This window comes from Musca autumnalis, unplaced genomic scaffold, assembly GCF_047663935.1.
Source record: "Musca autumnalis isolate F117 unplaced genomic scaffold, ASM4766393v1 scaffold_1, whole genome shotgun sequence".
In the NCBI taxonomy this organism is placed as follows: domain Eukaryota; kingdom Metazoa; phylum Arthropoda; class Insecta; order Diptera; family Muscidae; genus Musca; species Musca autumnalis.
Window position 1 is genome coordinate 278,308,299 of NW_027411644.1, and position 22,523 is coordinate 278,330,821.

General features: G+C 37.6%; 1 protein-coding gene across 1 annotated transcript in view; it reads left to right on the forward strand.

The window, feature by feature from the left end:
- Nucleotides 1-22,523, forward strand: part of LOC141389569 (dynein beta chain, ciliary-like) — a 93,927-nt gene that overhangs the window by 16,512 nt on the left and 54,892 nt on the right. Inside the window, exons 6-10 of the mRNA XM_073961275.1 lie at nucleotides 6,363-7,196; nucleotides 7,262-7,374; nucleotides 16,498-16,789; nucleotides 16,863-17,016; nucleotides 17,075-17,911. Of these exons, the coding sequence (XP_073817376.1) occupies nucleotides 6,363-7,196; nucleotides 7,262-7,374; nucleotides 16,498-16,789; nucleotides 16,863-17,016; nucleotides 17,075-17,911 (2,230 nt within the window). The remainder of the gene's footprint in view (nucleotides 1-6,362; nucleotides 7,197-7,261; nucleotides 7,375-16,497; nucleotides 16,790-16,862; nucleotides 17,017-17,074; nucleotides 17,912-22,523) is intronic.

The window sequence follows — 22,523 nt, forward strand, 5'->3', positions numbered from 1 at the left end:
TGTTCTGGTATCCTCTGGTATGGGGGTAAAGAACAACTCCTGGGCGTTCCTGAAACTGACAGTAGCTCAGGGGAGAAACAAGACTTAGCAGTGTACGAATGCCTAGAATAATGGAGTCTTACCAGCTTCAGCAGATGTTACGTAGAGAGCTTCTGTACCTGCGTACAGATTTATAAGAAGTATTGTTGAGAGGGATTTTTGACTGCAAGTTTGGTGGGACATCATATTTCAAACATATTTCTATAAGAATAGTCTGCGATTGACAAATCCAAGTTCGATGTAGGCGAGAGTGTTTTAAAATTACTTCCCAGCTGACTTCCCAATAACAAGAGGTCGTAGAAGCACTTTGTGTTTTCATCTTTCGAGCCTGGTTTAACGCCCCCAGAATGTTTCATATTTTGTTTATTTATTTTGTATCAAACGACAACAGCTGAGTGTTATAAATGAGAGTGTGGGTTATTGATTTTACAAAACGTATAATGAAGAAGATATAATATTGGATGGATTGGGTAAACATAGTCAATAGGTTGAAATGGATTAGAGACAATAGATTGAGTTTAATACAACAAATAGTGAAAACGAAATTCAGAAATATTTTTTAGGTCCAAAAAAAGACCTAAACAGCATTGAAGATTTATTGAAATACGAAACAAATATCAGACAAAGGAAATAACAAAATGATATATCATCTGTGGTATCTTAGTCCTGAACTTGTTGGCCTGATCTGATAGTTCAAACCACCGTAAAGAGCCAAATGCGACAAAAATCTTAACAAAGCAAGCAGAAGAAGATGGAAAAAACCAAACTAATAGTACGGTTACACTAGAGTTTTTTAGCCTGGTTAACCAACTTCGAGAGGATTTATTTGACGTTTGCGCTATGGAATTGACATTTGAAATCCCAACCCACTGGGTTAATCCGGCTAAGTGTAACCGGGGTATAACAAAAGAACAACTTCCAGTAAAAGTCTACCAGGCGTAATTGCAGGGTATACTTACTTGTTGTTCAAGAGATTAAGCATTAACTCCGAATTTCTCGAAAAAGATCCTGTAACTTGACCGCAGAACATCAATTACCAGAAGGGTAAAGGATGTTAAACAACTCGAAAGTTGTGAACGACATAGCAGAGCAAGGAGTCGAGTTCATCACCAAGTAGTCATCTTTACCCAGATGTCTCCAAAATCACAGTATGTCAGCCCCTTAAATAAATTTAAATATGAACAAAATGTAAAAGACATTTGTTTTCATTCTCAAAAATTGATAATATGGGAAGAAATAAAAAATAATTTAAAAAATTAAGTTACAATGTTTTATATATAAAAGCACTTAAAACTAGAACATTATTTTTAATGATGGGTTCTCTCAAATAAAACGCTGGTGGCCGTTTAATATTGCCACAATTTTTAATTCAAATGAAAGCGTTTTATTTGAGAGATTTAATCAATAAAAATTATTTTCTAGTTTTAAGTGCATTTGTAAATAAAACACTGTAACTTATTTTTTTAACTATTTTTTATTTTTAACTTTTCAGCATTTAATTTTTTTGACCACTGGGAACCTCATAACAAAATTATAGCTAATTTAGGCAGAAAATGTAGATAAAAATTTTAAAATACCTGAAATCGTGTTGTACCGTTATATAGGGGCTATACCAAAACCTTGACCTAATTCCAACATTTTTAGTGAGGAAATTTCTGTACCATTGGGAACCCAAACGACAATTTATAGCCAATTCGGCCTAAAAATTTAAACAGGATCCTTAAAATACTTTAAATCGGGTGGTACCGCTATATGGGGGCTCTATGAAAAAATGGACCCTTATTGGTTTTGCTTTCATATTCATGTATTGTCATCCAAGTCTGAAAAGTGTGCAAAGTTTTAGTTAGATTGGTCAACTCCAACTGTGTGGAAAATAAGTTACTAGATTTGAACTAAACAGACACAAAAGCAAGTTAAATTAAACACTGTAAAAAGGGTTTTTTCACAATAGACTCCATTTTCCCCTAAGGCGTTTTCGGGACATTGGCTTTATTATCTTGAATTCAGTACTACTTACGTATTTTGTTGTTCGGCAAGAAATATTAAGAATAGTATGGCATTTAATTTAATGCATAACACGGGCAAATGGTTTTAACCGTTTCATAGATATGGGTAGCTGAAGTCGTCAAATAGCCAAAAAGTCGAGATTTTCATAACTACGGGGACCCAGTGGCATGTATTAACATATTCCAATTGTGATCAAACTTTAACAATCTTAAAATCTAACCAAACTAAACACTTTAGGGGAGTGCCGCATAAAAAATCCGACATCGATGTTTTCCCTTTGAGTTAAAACCAGACTAATGCAACAAATTAAGAGAAAGAAAATATTGAATTTTAAATAAAATATTTGACAATTTAACAAATTTTATATTTTTTAATAAGTTAATAATAAAAAATGGTGCTACAATATACATATAACCATATTTTTATATCGACATTGTGGTAAGGGGTCTCAACGGCATAATAATCTGCTAAAAAAGCGACGTTAAACGGCCAACAATTTTAATTTAGGACACTTTGGTGATTTTCCCAACTTTAATTGTCAATTTTACGAGTTTTATGACGATTTTCGGCCAAAAACTGTTTGCATATTTTGCATATTTTTTGCATATTCTGCATATTTTTGCATATTTTGCATATTTTTTGCATATTTTGCATATTTTTTGCATATTTTGCATATTTTTTGCATATTTTGTGCATATGCAAAATATGCAAATATGCAAAATAAATACAAAATATGACCCTGCCATTGAATTTAGATTTCTTTGAAACGAATTTTGGTCCAATCAGAATCTTCGTATCTCTATTATTAAAAAATATGCAAATATGCAAAATCCGATGTCTATTAATTATACCCTACACCACACTGTGGTAAGGGGTATTATGTCTGTGTGCATTTGTATGTAACACATGATGTAGGGGATGGAAGATACCAAGAAACGGTCCTGACCGGTTTTAACATGGCAAGGCTCAAGTGGACACTGACCTCCCCGTGGTGTCACCTGAGGAACTGCCTTTAACACCCGTTAATGGTCGTGAGCTAACATGTGCCGCGCGTTCACCCATAAGAACGTTAAAAACTTGGGTTTGGGCGTCGGGTTAGTAACCCTCCCCTAGAAAAAACAGCCTACTATGAAAAAACGAAAGAAAAGAAAAACAAATCCCTCTGAAGTTGACGAACCCCGCAAACGTTTTAAGGAACATGATCTGCGAATCTGCACCTGGAATGTTCGCACTCTTTATAGAGAAGGTGCAGTCTTCGCATTGGCAGACGTACTTGAAAAGTACAAGGCCGATATTACTGCCATACCGAAAATACGATGGATTGGGAAAGGCGTCACAACAACACCTAAAGGTGACGCACTGTATTATAGCTGCCATGACGTAAAGCTTGAGTTTGGTTGCGGATTCGTAGTTAGTCGGAGACTAAAACATCTGGTATCGAGCTTCACCCCAGTGAATGAAAGACTTGCTGAAATTCGAATAAAAGCTAAATTCTTCAACATCAGCTTTATTTGCGCTCATGCTCCCACTGAAGAAAAGGACGAACAGACCAAAGATATATTTTACAAAGCGCTTAGAAGAAACATATGACCGTTCCCCTCCCCACGACTTTATAATCATTCTAGGCGATTTTAATGCCAAAATTGGAAAGGAGAATATTATTGGCCCAACAGTCGGGAAATTCAGTCTCCACAGTGAAACATCTGACAATGGTATGGGGCTGATAGACTTTGCAGCTGCAAAAACATGGTTGTTGTTGTTGTAACAGTGTTTTTGTTATGTTTATTTGTTCGTTCCTCTGTTCAATCTGGATCTGGGTCTATCTCCAGTTCCAGAAAAGTGGCTGCTTAGATCCACTGGAGTTAGATGGGTAGGTTTGGCGGGGCAGTTAAAAAGGTGTTGTGTGTGTGTACATCCAAAAACATGGTAGTTAGCAGAACCAGATTTAATCATCTCGATATTCATAAGGGCACCTGGCTGTCTCCAGATCAAAGAACAAGTAATCAAATTGATCATGTTGATAGATGGAAGACATTCATCGAGCATGTTGGATGTACGATCGTTCCGAGGCGCAAACATTGATTCGGACCACTACCTTGTTGCAGCAAAGGTACGTACCCGTCTAAACGTTGCAAATAAAGCACGAACAGACACAACGCGCAAGTTGGACATCGATAGGCTGCAATCACAACAGATAGCCACAGCATATTCCACTCAACTAGCCCAATTGCTTAATGGGAGCACTTCTTGTCCCGATAACATAACAACACAATGGCAAAATATTGCCCACTCCATGCAAACAGCCGCAAAATCCATACTTGGTTTCCAGAGACCTCCACATAGAAATTCATGGTATGACCAGGAGTGTCGTACTGCTACAGAAGTGAAAAATGCGGCGTATAGAGCTACTTTACAATCAGTAGCACCGCGTAGCGCACGAGAGAGATATCGGGAGAAAAGAGAAACGTATTTTCCGCAAGAAAAAGAGAGAAATGGAAAGGCAGGAGTGTGAAAAAAATCGAGATGTACAGGAGTCAGAATGAAGTCCGAAAATTCTACCAAAGAGTGAAACATCAAACAGATGGCTTTGGTACAGGCACATCCTCCTGTAGAGCCCAGCAAGGTAATACAGATAGCGTGCTCAGGATATGCTGGTATCCAATAGTAGCGAAGACGATGATACCACAGATCCAATCCCAGAAGATCGTATAGAATGCATACCATCCGGATAGGATGAGGTAAAAACAGCAATCAACCGGCTGAAGAATAATAAAGCAGCAGGAGCCGATGGCTTACCAACCGAGCTGTTTAAAACCGGAGGCGACGCACTGATAAGGTGTATACATCAGCTAGTTAGCACCATCTGGCAGGAAGAACGCGTACCCGACGATTGGAACCTGATAGTCAACGAAATAATTGGCCCATACCAATGTGGCTTTAGACGTGGCAAGTCCACCATTGACCAGATATTTACCCTGCGGCAAATCCTTGAGAAGACCCAAGAGTTGCAGATCGACACATACCACCTTTTTGTCGACTATAAAGCAGCTTTCGACAGTCCCCTCCGATCAAAGGTATTCCATGCAATGTCTGAATTTGGTATCCCCGTGCCAAATTATATCAAAATCGGTTCAGATTTGGATATACATATGTAGCTCCCATATATATTTTCGGCCGATTTCACATATTTTTTGCACCAAACACGCTATATATGTCCGATTTAAATGAAATTTGGAATGTGTGACTGAATTTGGCGTGGAAATAAATGTACCAAATTATATCGAAATCGGTTCAGATTTGGATAAAGCTGTCATATATATTTTCGGCCGATTTCACGTATTTGCTGCACCAAACACGCTATATACGTCCGATTTAAATAATATTTGGAAAGTGTGACTGAATTAGGTTTAGAAATAAATGTGCCAAATTATATCGAAACCGGGTTAGATTTGGATATAGCTCCCATATATATTTTCGGCCGATTTCACGTATTTGATGCACCAAACACGCTGTATATATCCGATTTCAATGAAATTTGGAATATTTAACTCAGTTCCGTCTAAAAATAAATGTGCCAACTTTTATCGAAATCGGTTCAAATTTGGATATAGGTCCAATTTATATATTAGTTCGATATTACGTATTTGCTGCACCAAACACGCTATAAACATATGACCGATTTCAATGAAATTTGGAATGTGACCCAATTCCGTCTAGAAATAAATGTGCCAAATTAAATCGAAATCGATTCAGATTTGGATATAGCTCCCATATATATTTTCGGTCGATTTCACGTATTTTCTGCAACAAACACGCTATATATATCCGATTTCAATGAAATTTGGAATATTTGACTCAGTTCCGTCTAAAAATATATGTGCCAAATTTTATCGAAATCGGTTCAAATTTGGATATAGGTCCAATTTATATATTAGTTCGATATTACGTATTTGCTGCACCAAACAAGCTATATATGTCCGATTTCGATAAAATTTGGAATATGCGACTGAATTCGGTCTAGAAATAAAAGTGCAAAATTAAATCGAAATCGGTTCGGATTTGGATATAGCTTCCATATAAATTTTCACCAGATTTCACGAATTCGCTGCCCCAAACACCCCATATCTGTCCAATTTTGATGAAATTTGGAATGTGTGACAGAATAATAAGTGCACCATATTATATCGATGTCAGTTCAGATTTTTATATATCTCCCATATATACTTTACCTATTCTCAGTGGTGTAGGGTATCATATAGTCGGCCCCGCCCGACTTTGATCCTTTCCTTACTGGTTTTTACTTTAAAATGTTTCAGCGCAAACTTGTCGAAAAATTCGAAACTGCCGATTTAGATGAAAATCACAGCAACATACGTCCTTTGCTATTGACTGTGGGTCTGGTTTGGGGTCACTCCAAATATTTTCACACACTCGACAATATGGTTTTACTATTTCAACTTTTGCACAATACATTAATCGAATGTGCCATGCGCACCATTGAGGCTGATTCCATATTTCAAGGTGATGTTGATGAAGCTTTTAAAAGAGTTCAAAACAATATTGGACATTTGGAATATTATCGCAAAACTTATCATGAAACTCGAGGTTCTCTAAAGAAATTTAAGGTGGGTACTGAATTTAATTCACAAGATTGGACCTGGCATCCGGAAGAGATATTTGGCCGCTTTGATAAATTCATTGAACGTCTTGAGGTGTTAAAAGAACTTTTTGAAACTGGTAGAGATTTTGTGAAGCTAGAAAAAGTCGTTGTTGGTGGATTAAAAGGTGGTCAGATAACTCATGACATCGAGAAAATTCTTGAAGAATACAATGGCTACTATCGTGAATGGTCTAATATACAATATAATCCATTGGACCCGGATGCTACAAATTCCACTTTTGAGGAAGATCGTGTGGCATTTAAAGAGAAAACAAATGTATTGGAACGTAAATTGGCGTTTCAATTTCAAAAGGCCTTGGAAGATTCTCATGATTTAATGCTTTGTGGTACCTTGTTGTTACGACCTATTATTAAAGCTCATCTAGATCCATATATGCATATTTTGGTGGATGATTTCCTGGAAGAAATTGAAGCTGTTAAAGTGGATTTTAATGAATTTGAGAAAATCTATAAGGAAAAGGGGGTTTATGTAAGTCAAAGTGTGAAGTTCAGTGTGCTCCGTACCTTCACATAATTTGTTTTTCAATTTTTTAGGCATTACCCACAGACCATTGCTTTCCGCCAATATCTGGTGCTGTCTCGTATTTGAATAAATTGGAACATCGTATCGTTTGGATGCGTACCGACTATGAACTTTATGAATATCCGTAAGTATCGTTATATTCCCCAAATGGATCCAATTTTTCATGAAATATATGAGACTATTAGGATTACCTGCAAATAAAAATGTCGACTTAATTGTCAAATGAAATGAATTATAAAGGAAATATTTTTAATTTCATATTTTCATAGAACAAGAATCCAGCCCCTGGATGTATTAGATTTCCTTACAAAATAATTATATTGTATATATTTTAATATTTTTCAATGCTTTTTTATTTAAAAATTTTATATTTTATATTATGTATTATATAATCTATTTTTTATTTTTTTTTTTCAAATTATATTTTATATCTTGTATATTATATTTTATAACTAATATTTCATATTTTATGTTTTATATATTATATCTTATATATTATATTTCATACTTTATATTTCATATTTTATGTTTTATATTTTATATCTTATCTATATATATAAACAATTAAAAAAGTATCAGTCGGCTTTACCGACAGAGATAAACCCTCAGCCTGTGTGGATTGAAATACTTTTTTCCCAAAAAAACGTTTGTATTTAGGGGGGTTTTCAAAATTTTGGGCGTATGAACCGACAAAAGTATGGATGGGATTAAAGCTCGACAATTTGCGGGGATATCGATAGATAGAGCTTTTTTTAACACAAGCCTATGAAAAACATAATATCGCTGTAAACAGGGCCACTAGGAAACCTTCGGTAAAAATGTCCATAGGATCCTCAAAGAGACCTTTAACCACACAAATATGTTGAACATTTGTGTGGGTGGTACCATAAGGATTGGACAGATTGGGCCCAAATTTGAACATAAACTAAGTTTCGACAATATTTAGAGATCCAAAGTTTGTATCCAAATCGGTTGCTACAACAAAACAAAAAAACATTGTTCCACAACATCCCATACGGGACAAGGGAGACTTCTCTCATATCAATGAGTGCACCCCGATTCATATTTAGCTCAATGATATGGGACCTACTGTTTATCGCCGAGTCCGAACGGCGTGTCTTAAGGCACCACTTATGGAGAAGTTTTTCAAGGCTGAAATACTCAGGAAATGTCGCCAACATTACTGAGGGGTATTTTGCCACCATTGAAAATTGTTTGATGTTGCCTGGCCGGGGAATCGAACCCCCGACCTTCTGCGTGCAAGGCGGGAGAAATCGAGCGTACCATTTTAGCGAATATTTTCGCACTTTTGTGGGAGGGGTACAATATCCAAAGTGTGGACGAACGCAGTATTCGGTTCGAGCTGTCCAGCCACTACATATCAAGAATTATGGACTTGCCCCTGAAAATGCTTTTACTGTCGTAATTGAGGCAGCGAATGCAAGTTGCTTCAACAAAATCTAAAATGATTTGAGAGCAGGTCTTAAATTGAATTTATCCGAAATTTTGTGTGGGAGGTACCCGAAGGAGTGGACAAATATAGTCCATATTCGAACCTGATCTATATCTGGTAGATATATTAGGATGTGTTAAGTATGGACCAAATCGGTCACTCCGATCAAGAGTTATAGTGCGCACAATTTTTCCGAACATTTTTGAACTTTTGTGGGGGAGGTACCTGAAGGAGTGGACCGATATGGCTTATTTTCGAACTTAAACTAAGTTTTGGACCGAATCGGCAGATCCGTTCGAGAGTTGTCTGGCGCTCCAACCACTACACACTGTGTCATAGGGGCTTTTTGTACCTTTCAGGCTATTTTCTCTGGAAGTATGGACTTGCCCCTGATGAAACTTATCACGATGTGGAAAGTATGGACCAAATCGGGTACTTCCTTCAAGAGTTATCGTGCGCACAAGTTTTCCGAACATTTCCGAACTTTTGTGAGGGAGGTACCGGACGGAGTGGGGGAGGTACCGGACGATATAACCCATCTTCGAACTTAAACTAAGTTTGGATAAAATATTGCGAAAGCGAAGTTTTGGGTCAAATCGGTTCATCCGTTCGAGAGTTATCGTGCGCACCAGCCAGACAGACAGACGGACGGACATGGCTAAATCAACTCCAAATTGTCTGAAACACATTTCGTCTAAACATACTTGGGGTCTAAAACCATTATTTCGATGAGGCACATTTTGTCGGTATAAAAGTGTAGATAACCTCGTTAGCATAAATGCTGAGGGTATAAAGAGCTTAGTGATAAGTGAGTGAGTAAGTGACATGTATATCATCGCCCAGACGAAACCGCTGAAGCTAGAAAGCTGACATTTTGACTGTGGGATGATGTCGGCGTGTAGGGGTGAGATAAGGCTGGATTTTTGGAAATTCGACCTAGAAGGTTTCAAAAAGTACTAAATATGGTACCCTTTGTATTAGGCATACGGGAAGAGCTAGAATTCTGAAATGTAGAATAAGGGTAACTGATGGAGATTTAGAAAGATGTACCAAAGGGCGTTTGGAAATTCGATCTCTATGTGTACGAAAAGTACTAAATTTAGTACGAATGAAATGAAGGTTGGGAAGTGGTGTTTATAAAAGAAAATGGTTTGTGAAATTCGTACTCCTGTGTACGAAAAGTACTAAATGGTATTAAATTTGGTACAATTTGGATTTAGGTGAACGGATTTTGAGGTAGTTTTGTAAATTCATACTAATGGGTACGAAAAGTAGTAAATGCTACTAAATTTGGTACAATTTAGATTTGGATGAACTGATAGAGCTGTATTCCTGATATTTGCAATTAAGATTACTGTTGGACTATAGGGTTGAGAAAGTTTTGGATCTTCGTATTTATTGGTACTAAATGGTACTAAATTTGGTAAAATTTGGATATGGGTGAACGAATAGAGCTGGAATCCTGACGTTTTGAATTATGATTACTGTATGGGTGTAGGATTGATGTAGTTTTTGAAATTATGGGTACGAAAAATACTAAACAGTACTGAATTTGGATTTGAGTGAATGTATAAAGCAGGACTCCTGAAATTTGTAACTACGATTACTCTTGGGCTGTAGGTTTCAGGAAGTTTTGAAAATTCGTACTTGTGGGTACCAGCAGTACTAAATTTGGTACAATTTGGATTTGAGTGAACGGATAGAGCTGGACTCCTGAAATTCGGAGTTAAGATTACTGTTGAAATGTATGATTAAGGGAATTGTGGAAATTAATACTTATGGGTACGGAAAATATTAAATTTGCTACAATTTGCATTTTAGTAAACGGATAGAGTGTAGGACTCAGGTAGTTTTGGGAATTCGTACTTATGGGTACTTACTTACATAGCTGGCCCATTACAGAACATTTGTTCCATAGACTGAACTAAAAAAGATCTCTAATTCTCTCTGTTTAGGGCTTCGCGTTCTGGAATACCGCGCCTTGTCATCTCTTCATCCATTTGTTTGCGCCATCTATTCATTGGCATGCCAATTCTGCGTGCACCGCCATGTGGCTCGAATTTATACGCCTTTTTAGCGGGTTCATCATCGCTCATTCTTATTACATGGCCTAGCCAACGCAATCGCTGCATATCGATACGTTTAACTATATATTGATGTCGTTGTTTAGCAGATACAGCTCGTGGTTCATACGACGTCGACATTCACCGTCAACGCAGATCGGTCAGTAGATCTTTCGAAGAATTTTTCTCTCAAACACGCCAAGCACTGCCTTATCTGCCAGCTTGGGTAGCATCAGTGTTTTGTAAAGCGTTATTTTTGTTTGACCAGTTGTGGCTTTGTTTTTGAAGTGCTTACTTAAGCCAAAATAGCATCTGTTGGCCAATAAAATTCTTCCTTTTATTTCACAACTGATGTTGTTTGTTGTGTTTACGGCGGTGCCGAGGTATACGAAGTCTTTTACTATCTCAAAATTATAGGAACCAACTTCAACAGTTGGTCTGATCTCAATGGACGCATTGCGCGTCGACACCATCAACTTGGTCTTCTCGCCGTTTACCGCCAGACCCACTTAAGCAGATTCTCCTTCGACCTTCATAAAGGTATCGGTTACTTCTTTTACTGATCGTCCCACGATGTCTATATCATCAGCATAAGCAAGTAACATGTGGCTATTGGTGTAGATTGTGCCACTTCTTTTGACCTTTGCCTCTCGTATAACCTTTTCTAGCAGGATGTTGAAAAGATCACACGAAAGGCTGTCTCCTTGAATGAAACCTCTTTTGGTACAAAACTCTTCGGAGAGGTTCTTTCCTATTTTAACTGAAGATTTCGTGTCAATCAGAAACATTTTACAAAGCCGAATGAGCTTTGCGGGGATACCAAATTCAGACATTGCTTGGAATACCTTTGAACGTAGCGGACTGTCGAAGGCTGCTTTATAATCGACAAAAAGGTGGTAGTGTTAATCTGCATCTCTTTGGTCTTCTCCAGGATTTGCCGCAGGGTAAATATCTGGTCAATGGTGGACTTGCCAGGGCTAAAGCAGCATTGGTATGGTCCAATTATTTCGTTGACCATGGGCTTTAGTCGTTCGCACACTATCCCTGACACTATCTTGTAGGCGATAGGAAGAAGACTTATGCCCCTGTAGTTGGAGCATAACGTCTTATCTCCTTTCTTATGGATGGGACACAGGATGCTCAAGTTCCAATCGTCGGGTACGCGTTCTTCCTGCCAGATGGAGCTAACTAGCTGATGCATACACCTTATCAGCGTATCGCCTCCGGTTTTAAACAGCTCGGCTGGCAGACTATCAGCTTCTGCTGCCTTATTATTCCTCAACCGGTTTATTGCTGTCTTTACCTCATCTTGGCCGGGTGGTATACATGTAATACCATCTTCTGGGATTGGATCTGTGGTATCTTCGTCGACTTCGCTACTATTGGAAACCAAAAGTTTGGAGAAATTCTCTTGCCATATCCTTAGAACACTATCTGTATCAGTTACCAGATTACCTTGTAGAGACCATACAGGAGGATGTGCCAGTTCCATAGCCATCAGTTTGATGTTTCACTCTTTGGTTGAATTTTCGGACTTCATTCTGTCTCCTGTACATCTCGATTTGTTCACACTCCCGCTTTTCCACCTCACTCCTTTTTCCTGCGGAAAAGACGTTTCTCCTCTCTCCTTTACGTTTCTCCTCTCTCCCGATACCTTTCTCGTGCGCTACGCGTTGCTACTGATTGTAAAGTAGCCCTATATGCCGCATTTTGCTCTTTGGTAGCAGCACGACACTCCTGGCCATACCATGGATTCCTTGGTGGAGATCTCTGGTATCCAAGTACTGATTTTGCGGCTGTTTGCATGGAGTGGGCAAAACATTGTCATTGTCCTGATATGTTATCGGGCGAGGAGTGCTTTGATTAAGCAGTTGGCCCAGTTGAGTGGAATATGCTGTGACTATCTGTTATGATTGCAGCACTTTGTTTACGTTTAATCTGGTACATACCTTTGCTGCAGCAAGGAACGATCGTACATCCAACACGCTTGATGCATGTCTTCCATCTATCACAACGTGATCAATTTGATTTCTTGTCCTTTGATCTGGCGACAGTCAGGTGCCCTTATGAATATCTGGTACTGCTAACTACCATGTTTCTTGCAGCTGCAAAGTCTATCAGCCTCATACCATTGTTAGATGTTTCACTGTGGAGACTGAATATCCCGAATTTGGGCCAAAGATATTCTCCTTTCCAATTTTGGCAATAAAATCGCCTAGTATAATTTTACTGTCATGGGCCGGGCAACGGTCATAAGTTTCTTCTAAGCGCTCGTAAAATATATCTTTGGTCTGTTCTTCCTTGTCTTCAGTGGGAGCATGAGCTAAATAAAGCTGATGTTGAAGAATTTTGCTTTTAATCGAATTGCAGCGAGTATTTCATTCACTGGGGTGAAGCTGGAGACCAGATGTCTTAACCTCCGACCAACTACAAACCCGCAACCAAACTCATGCTTTGTGTCATAGCAGCTATAATACAATGCGTTGTGTAGAATTTAAGTAGTTTTGTATTTATGGGTACGGAAAGTATTAAATGGCGCCACATTTGATACAATTAAATTTGGGGGAACGGATAGCGCTGGAATTCTGAAATTTGGAATTAAGATTACAGTTGGCCTGTATGATTGAGGGAGTTTTGAAAAATTCGTACTTATGGGTACGAAAAGTATTAAATTTAGTACAATTTAGATTTGGTTGAACGGATAGAGCTGGAATCCTGAAATTTGGAACTAAAATTACTGTGAAAGTGAAGAATTGAGATAGTTTTGGAAAATCGTACTTAGGGGTCCGAAGAGTACTAAATGGAACTAAGTTTGGAACAATTTGATATTGGACGAACAGATACTGCTGGAATCCTGAGGTTTGGAATTAAGATTACTGTTTTTATTTTGTATTATTGTCAGTGTAAGGGTGAGACATGTAATATATAATAATAATTGTTCCACAAACATTCTATACGGGACAAGGGAGACTTCTCTCTACCAATGAGTGCACCCCGATTCATATTAGCTCAATGACAAGGGACCTACTGTTTATTGCCGAGTCCGAACGGCGAGTCCTAAGACACCACTTGTAGAGAAGTTTTACATGGCTGAAATACTCAGGAAATGTCGCCAACATTACTGAGGGGTATTTTGCCATCGTTGAAATTTTTGATGTTGCCTGGCCGGGGAATCGAACCCACGACCTTTAGTGTGCAAGGCGGGTGTGCATACCATTACACCACGGCGGCACCCAAGGGTGATAGTGGAGAATTTAAGTAGCCTTTGAAATTCGTTCTTATGTATATCAAAAGTATTAAATTGTACTTAATGTGATAAAATTTGGATTTGGTATCGAGCTAAAATCCTGAAATATAGAATTAAGATTACTGCCAGAGTGGAGGATTGAGTTAGTCATTGAAAATCGTACTTTCTTACGAAAAGTATTAAATTAGTACCATAATTTTGGAATATGGAATTCGGAAATTTGGAATTATAGTCGCTGTTGGTGTTTAGGGTTGAGCTATGGATGTCATTGTCGACATACGTACCATAAGAGGTAGAGCTGAAATTGTGAAAGTAGGTATTAGGATTGCAGTTGGGGTATATAGTGGAGATAAGGAGGTTGTTTTGGAAATTCATACATATTTGCTTGTGGAAGAATAGATAGAGCTGTAAGTGCGTGTCGCTGTTGCGATATAGTTTTTGATCTAGGGATGTAATTTTTGAAACTATTACCTATTATAAATACTTAATTTGGTACCGTTTTAGTGTTGCATAAAGGGATATAGCTTGAATTTCGAATTTTTGTACTAAGTTCTGTATTAGTGTTTAAAAATTGAAAATACGGAAATACATTTTGATATCACAAATTCCGAAATTACAACTACTTCGGTTGGAAAACGTGGACACAATTTTTAAACTATCTGCACTGTTGTAATGAAACGTGGACTGAAATTTAAAATGTTGACGTGTAGGATGCTATAAGATATTTTTTGGAAATTCGAACTAAAGGTGTTCAAACGGTATTTAAATGAAATTAAACATCAATTAAAATAGGTATTGGCACATCAAAATTTTTTATACCCTCAGCATTTATGCTAACGAGGGTATATACACTTTCATACGGGCAAAATGTGCCTCATCGAAATAATGGTTTTAGACCCTAAGTATGTTTGGACGAAATCCGTTTCAGACAACTCTTGAACGGATCTGCCGATTCGGTCCACAATTTGGCCTTGGTAATAATTTGTCCAAACATAGTTTAAGTTTGAACATAAGCCACATCGGTCCACTCCTTCTGGTACCTCCCACACAAAAGCACAATAACTCTTGGTGGGAGTGACCGATTTGGTCAATACTTTACACATCCTAATACATCTACTACATATATATCAGGTTCGAATATGGACTATATTTGTTCACTTCTTAAGCTACCTCCCACGCACTCGAATCACTTTGATTTATGTTGAAGCAACTTGCATTCGCTGCCTCAATTACGACGGTAAACGTTTTTTCAAAAGCAAATCCATACTTCTTAAGAAAACAGTCCGAAAGGTGTAAAAATCCCCCTATGGCACCATATGTAGTTGCTGAAGAGTTCGATAACTCTGGAACTGATCAACCGATTTGGTCCAAAAATTGGCCTTCGTAATATTTTGTCCAAATATAGTTTCAGTTCGAAGAGCTGCAATAACGGTGCACAACTTCTGGTACTGGTAATATTAAAAAATGTCACTAAAATGTTATGCACGGTATCTCTTTAACGGCGCAACCAATTTGGTCCAAATTTTGGATCTCCTAAGATTTTGTCTAAATTTAGTTTAACTTGGCCGATATCGGTTTTCTTCTTAGGGTACTTCCTCTACAAAGGCTCAACATTTGCGTCTAAGTGCAGTTTAGGATATGTTCGAAGATCCTTTGGAAATGTATACCGATGCTCTTCATTGTCGTCCTGTTCACAGTGATATTATGTTTTCCGTAGACAAGTCCATGCTTACTGGCACACAGGTAACTTTTGTACCTGACAATGAAGAGCATCGGTATACATTTCCAAAAGATCTTCCAACACGATGACCCAGTGAAATGACTAGTGGGCGAGATATCTAGCGAAAAGATATGACTCCCAAAATAAGGTACACTTCCATACTGCACTATGTCGGTCCATTCCTTCAACTTCCTCCGCAACACTTTTGAACTTTAATCCTAATCCACATTTTTGTCGGCAAGTTCAAATGTCCCAGAAGGACCACAAAATTCTGAAATCTATTCGATCTGTACATAAATGAAACTTTCAATTCACATAAAACTGAGGGTATATCTCTGTCGGCAAAGCCAACAAATACTTTTTTACTTGTAGTGTTCACCATTTTCATATTAAATATTGTTTATTTGTATATTCTTCCCTTCCCGCATACAAAGTAGCGGGCATTTTGTTAGTACATTTTATATTTTATTTGTTATGTTTCATATTTTATATGTTATATTTTATGTTTTGTACTAAAAATGCCTTATAAAAATAGTCCTGTATTCCGTGAAAACTTGTTGATTGATTCCGTGCTATCCCAAAGAATAACAGACTATTTTCAACAGTAACGAATATATTCAGTAAGAGTGAACCAATTCCTAGATTTTGATGTTATTTTTTTCATTTGCCTTTTATTCAATCTGGCTCGATTTTAAATTTTGTTCACTCGGATATACCATCATTCGATACCACATGTCATAACAATATTTCTTTTACTCTTCTAGGTTATGGGAAGATGAACACGGTCAACACACAATGGCATTGTATGAACAAATGATTGGTGAGATAGGTCAATTGCGGCACAGCATTCTTGAATATTGGACCATGGAAGCGAAGAAGCATATAAGTGAAGGCATGGAACTGTCATTATTGACCAAAGATGATGAGGGTATTTTAACGGTGAATTTCAACATCCATTTAAAAAATGCCCTGAAGGATACCAAATACATGCTACTGATGAATTGTGACGTACAAGAAGAGATAAGAGAGTACTTTGACAAAGAGGAACAATTTTGGGTAAGCTAAAACAAACATGCAGAACAAAACTTGACTATGAAAACACATTACATTTCCTATTCCTCCCTTAAAGGAGGCTCGCATTAAACTGCAACGTATTGCTGAATGGTATAACGACATAAATGTGCGAGCCAAACCCAGTGAAAAGGCATTGATACAGGCTGAGTTAATGCTGTACGAATTGTTTATGCAACCCCTTATCGATAGGGTAACATGGAATAATTTTGGTAAGTTGGAAATTTGGTGAAATAACAAACTACGTACTCATGTTGTTCTTGGTTTCAGATCAGAATTTCATTGTGGAGGTCTTCAACAAAGTTGAATATCTCCATAAACGTTTGGTTCAGTGTCAGACGAACTTGAACACCATTAAGACCAGTATAAATTCCTGGGGCAAAAAACCCTTATATGTACGGAAGAACAACAATCCCAAGGCATTGCTGGAAACAGAGCCACGCATGGACATTTTGGCCTTAAGAGTTATTCAGGCTAATGACACAGCTCTGCTCATTGATCGTTTGATGTATGAAAATGCCAAGTTATTCTTTGATATACCACGTCGTTTTGAAATCGCAGAAGATGAGGAAGGTGAAGAAGAGGGTGAGGAAAATGAAAATATGGCTGCTGAGGCAAAACCATCAAAGAAAGAATTGAGCAAAAAAGACACAAACAAAACAGCAAAACGTAAAACTCAACAACAATTGCATGAACTGATGGGTGTAGAAGAGGATGAAGAGGAAGGAGAAGAAATTATAACAGCCTATCATCGTTTTGAACTGCTCCAATCGGTGAGTGAAGAGGAACGCGAGCTGTTTCGAGAATATGAAAAATATGTCGATGAAGAAATTGCCAAAGAATTGTTGGATGCTGTCATAACTAGCATCACATATTTGCGTATGGAAATTGAAAATCGCTATGAACATGATGCACCCGTCTTCGAAATTCTAATGGAATTGCAAGAACCTCATGTATGCTATTTTCCTGATTTACATCCTTCTTCTAAGGTCGGGTTTACTGCACACATGACCACCATATTGGAGGATATGTACCACATGATGGAATTATTACCAAGATGTGCTCAAGATCCTCCGGAGTTTGGTGAGGATCCCAAAGATTTTGGAGGTAAGTTGCTGGAAGTGGGGAGAATTTATCCACGGAAAGGTTTTTCATGTTGGTAGATAAGTTCTCAATGTTGGTGAATAAATCATCCACTTTGGTTAATTAATTCTCCACGTTTATGGATCACATTGGTAAAAAATATATCCACATTGGTCTACAATTTATCAACATTGGTGGATAATTTATCCACGTCGGAGTATATATATATAATATATAATTTATCGATGTTGGTGGATAAGTTATCCGCGTTGGTGGATAAGTTATCCACGTTTGTGGATAATTTATCCAAGTTTGTGGATAATTTATCCACGTTTGTGCATAATTTATCCACGTTGGTGAATATTTTATTCACGTTTGTGGATAATTTATCCACGTTGGGGTATATTTTATCGACGTTTGTAGATAATTTATCCACGTTTGTGGATATTTTATACGCGTTTGTGGATAATTTATCCACCTTGGTGTCTATCTTATCCACATTGGTGTATAATTTATCCAAGATGGTGTATAATTTATCCGCGTTTGTGGATAATTTATCAACGTTGGTGTATATTTTATCCAAGTTGGTGTATATTTGATCCACGTTTGTGGATAATTTGTCCACGTCTGTGGATAATTTATCTACGTTGGTGTATATTTTATCCACGTTTGTGGATAATTTAACCAGAATGGTGTGTATCTTACCCACATTGGTGCATAATTTATCCACGTTTGATTGATCATAAATCCACTTTGGTGGGCAAAATGTGCCTCATCGAAATAATGGTTTTAGACCCCAAGTATGTTTGGACGAAATCCGTTTCAGACAATTTGGAATTGATTTAGCCATATCCGTCCGTTCGTCTGTCTGTCTGGCTGGCTGGAAGGCACAATAACTCTCGAACGGATCAACCGTTTCGGTCCAAACTTTGGCTTTTGTAATATTTTGTCCAAACTTAGTTTAAGTTCGAAGATGGGTTATATCGGTCCACTCCTTCCGTTATCTCCCCCACAAAAGTTCGAAAATGTTCGGAAAATTTGTGCGTACGATAACTCTTGTAGAGAGTAACCGATTTGTTCCATACTTTGCACATCGTGAAATATCTCCCGGACTTACATGAGTTTCCTATATGGACACAATCTGTCCACTCCTTCGGGTAGTAAGTTCAGTTTAGGACCTGCTCTTGAATCGCTTTGATTTTTGTTGTTACAACTCGTATTCACTGCCCCCCCATACGACGGTACTAGTATCAGCTGGGGCAAGTCCATACTTCCTGAAAAAAATAGCCTGAAATGTGCAAAAAAAAAAACCCTATGACACCGTGTTTAGTGGTTGGAGCAAAAGATAACTCTCGAACGGATCTATCGATTCGGTCCAAAATGTGGCCTTCGTAATAATTTGTTCAAACATAGTTTTAGTTCGAAGATAAGCCCTATCTGCCTACTCCTTCAGGTACCTCCCCCACAAAAGTTCAAAAATGTTCGGAAAAATTGTGTGTGAAAAATTGGTTCATACTCTACACATCCTAATATATCTACCAAATATAGATCAGATTCAAATATGGTCTATATTAGTCCACTCTTTCATGTACCTCCCACACAAAATGTGGGATAAGTTCACTTTAAGACCTGCTCACTGGAGTCTCTTTGATTTCTATTGAAGAAAATTACATTCGCTGCCTCAATTACGACTGTAAAAGTTTTTCCAGGGGCAAATCAATACTTGTTGAAAAAACAGCCCGTAATGTGTAAAAAAAACCCTATAGCACCATATGTAGTGGCTGGAGAGCACGATAACTCTCGAACTGATCAATCGATTTGGTCCAAAATTAGCCTTCGTCATATTTTGTCCAAACTTAGTTTCAGTTCGAAGATGGGCGAATGGGGCAACCAATTTGGTCCAAACTTTGGATCTCCTAATATTTTGTCTAAATTTAGTTTATCTCGGCCCATATCGTGTACCTCCCCCACAAAAATTCAACATTTGTGTCTAAGCGCAGTTAAGGGTCAGTTCGAAGATCCTTTGGAAATGTATACCGATGTATACCGATGTTCGTTGTATATTATGTTTTCGTGGACAAGTCCATGCTTCCTGGCATACTGGTCCAAAATTTATACGATGACCCACTGAAATGACTAGTGGTCCACTTCCAAAATAGACAAAATTCAGAAAAGACTAAATACATTCGATCTGTCCGTTGACGAAAGTTTCAATTCAATCACCGTTGTCTCCAAAATTAATTTGCAACCCGATGCAAACATAAGTTTAGCTAATATACAAATATATAGCATTTTGGACCAAGGGACATTCCTGAACATTTTCTTAAAATTAGGTTCAGTAGTTTTAGAAAAATAATGTTTTGAAATGAGAAGGCAGGGTCATCAGTTTTTAAGATATAACATATTAAAAAGTGGGCGTGGTCCGGTATTTTAGCTCCAAATATGTACCTAGGTTGCACACAACTTCATTGCCTACTAAAATGTATGCTGAAACCGATATAATCATAAGTTAGGCTTATACATAAAGCGTTTAAAAGAAAGGCATGGGGAAGGCATCCCACCTCTTCCGAAATTCATAAACTATACATAACAACGGCAAATATAGAACTTTTGCTGCACATTTTATGGAAATCCCTTCAGTAGCATTGGAGTTATGACATATTTAAAAAACAGGCGTGGTCAGTTCTTTAGGCCCTAAAGATGTACCTAGATTGTAGATTAATCCGTAAATTTTTAAACCGATACATGCATAATTTTTGAAAATATAACGTTTTTTAAAAATATCGCATAGGTGAGGTATCTCGCCCCCTCTGGAATTCATTAAAATATGTAGCCTGTTTTCGGTGGCCATCCCTGTACATTCTCTGACAAGATTTAAATTGAAAATTGGAAAAAGTGGGCGTGGTAAACTCTTCTTTCAATAAAAACCTAAGTTGGGTTATGACAGTATTTGTTATAGAGTTGGGTAATCTAGTTCCTAGTTCCTTGTACTAGTTCCAAAACGTATGAGTAACATCATGAAATATAACGTGTGATGATAAGTATACGCAGTTTGTTCAAAGAAAAAATTTGGGCCATTGGAACTGCGAAGTGAACTATATAGTTCCATATAGTTCCTTTGGCACAACTCTAATTTGTTATACACTCCACCATAGGATGATACCCCCCATCATATGGTGGAGTTTGTTAAGTTTGTCATTCCGTTTGTAACTACTCGAAATAATCATTGTAGACACCACAAACTATATATATTCTTGATCAGCGTGCAATTCTACATCGGATAGCCATGTCCGTCCTTCTGCCCTTCTGTGGAAATCACTCTAGCTTCCGAAAGGATTAAAGTAGGTGGATGACATTTTGGTAAAATCTATTATATATATGTAGGACTTTTGGTATTGAAAGCGGGCTATGTAGGTCCACGTTTTCGTATAGCCCCCATACAAAGTGACGCGTCGTCATTTTAAGGAAATTTTAGGATATTTGTACCATTTGACCATCGACTTGGTTGTAATTTGAAATTTTGTGTCTCCAGAGGCTAAAAAATATTTCTACCAAATTTTGTTTTTATAGGTTCACATTTTGGTATATAAGGCCCCATATATAGTACGCGTCATTTTAAGATATTTTGAATGTATTAGTGAAATTTTACCGCAGAATCGGTTGTAACTTTGCATTTTGCGTTTAAAGAGGCTATGAAACATATCTACCATAAAATGTTTACATAGGTCCACGTTTTGGTATAGCCCCCATATAACGCCCCATATATAGTACGCGTCATTTTAAGATATTTTGAATGTATTAGTCCCATTTGACCATCGAATTGGTTGTAATTTGGTATTTTGTGTCTCCAGAAGCTAAAAAATATTTCTACCAAAGTTTGTTCATCTAGGTCTACGTTTTGTTAGAGCCCCTATATAACGCCCCATATACATAGTATGTATAGTACGCGTCAGTTTAAGATATTTTAAACGTATTAGTCCCATTTGACCACAGAATCGGTTGTAAGTTTGTATGTTGTGTTTCCACAGGTTAAGAAATATTTCTACCATAAAATGTTTATAAAGGTCAAGGTTTTGATATAGACCCCATAGGACGATATCTCCCGATTTTCGGTATTTTGAAAGTTTTAGCCTCATTATCGCAGCGAAATGGCTGAAGTTTGGTATTTAGTCTTCATTGGTTGTATAAAACTTTCCCCCCGAAATTTGTAGGTATAGTTCCACGCCTTCATATAGCGCACATAGGACGGTACCTCCCGATTTTCGGTATTTTGAAGGTGGTGGCCTCATTATTCCACCGAAATGCCTGAAATATGGTGGTTAGTCTTCATTTGGGGTACAAAACATTCCATATGAAATTTGTCGGTATATGTCTACGCCTTCATATAGCCCCCATAGAAAGGTACCTCCCGATTTTCCGTATTTTGAAGGTTGTGGCCTTAATATTCCACCGAAATGGCTGACATTTGGTGGTTAGTCTTCACTTGCGGTATAAAACGTTCCATATGAAATTTGTCGGTATGGATCACACGTCCTCATATAGTCCCCATAGGACTATATCTCCCAATTTTCGGTATTTTGGAAGGTTTTAGCTATACTTTATTACCATTTTTGAAGGGTTTAGCATCATTATAACA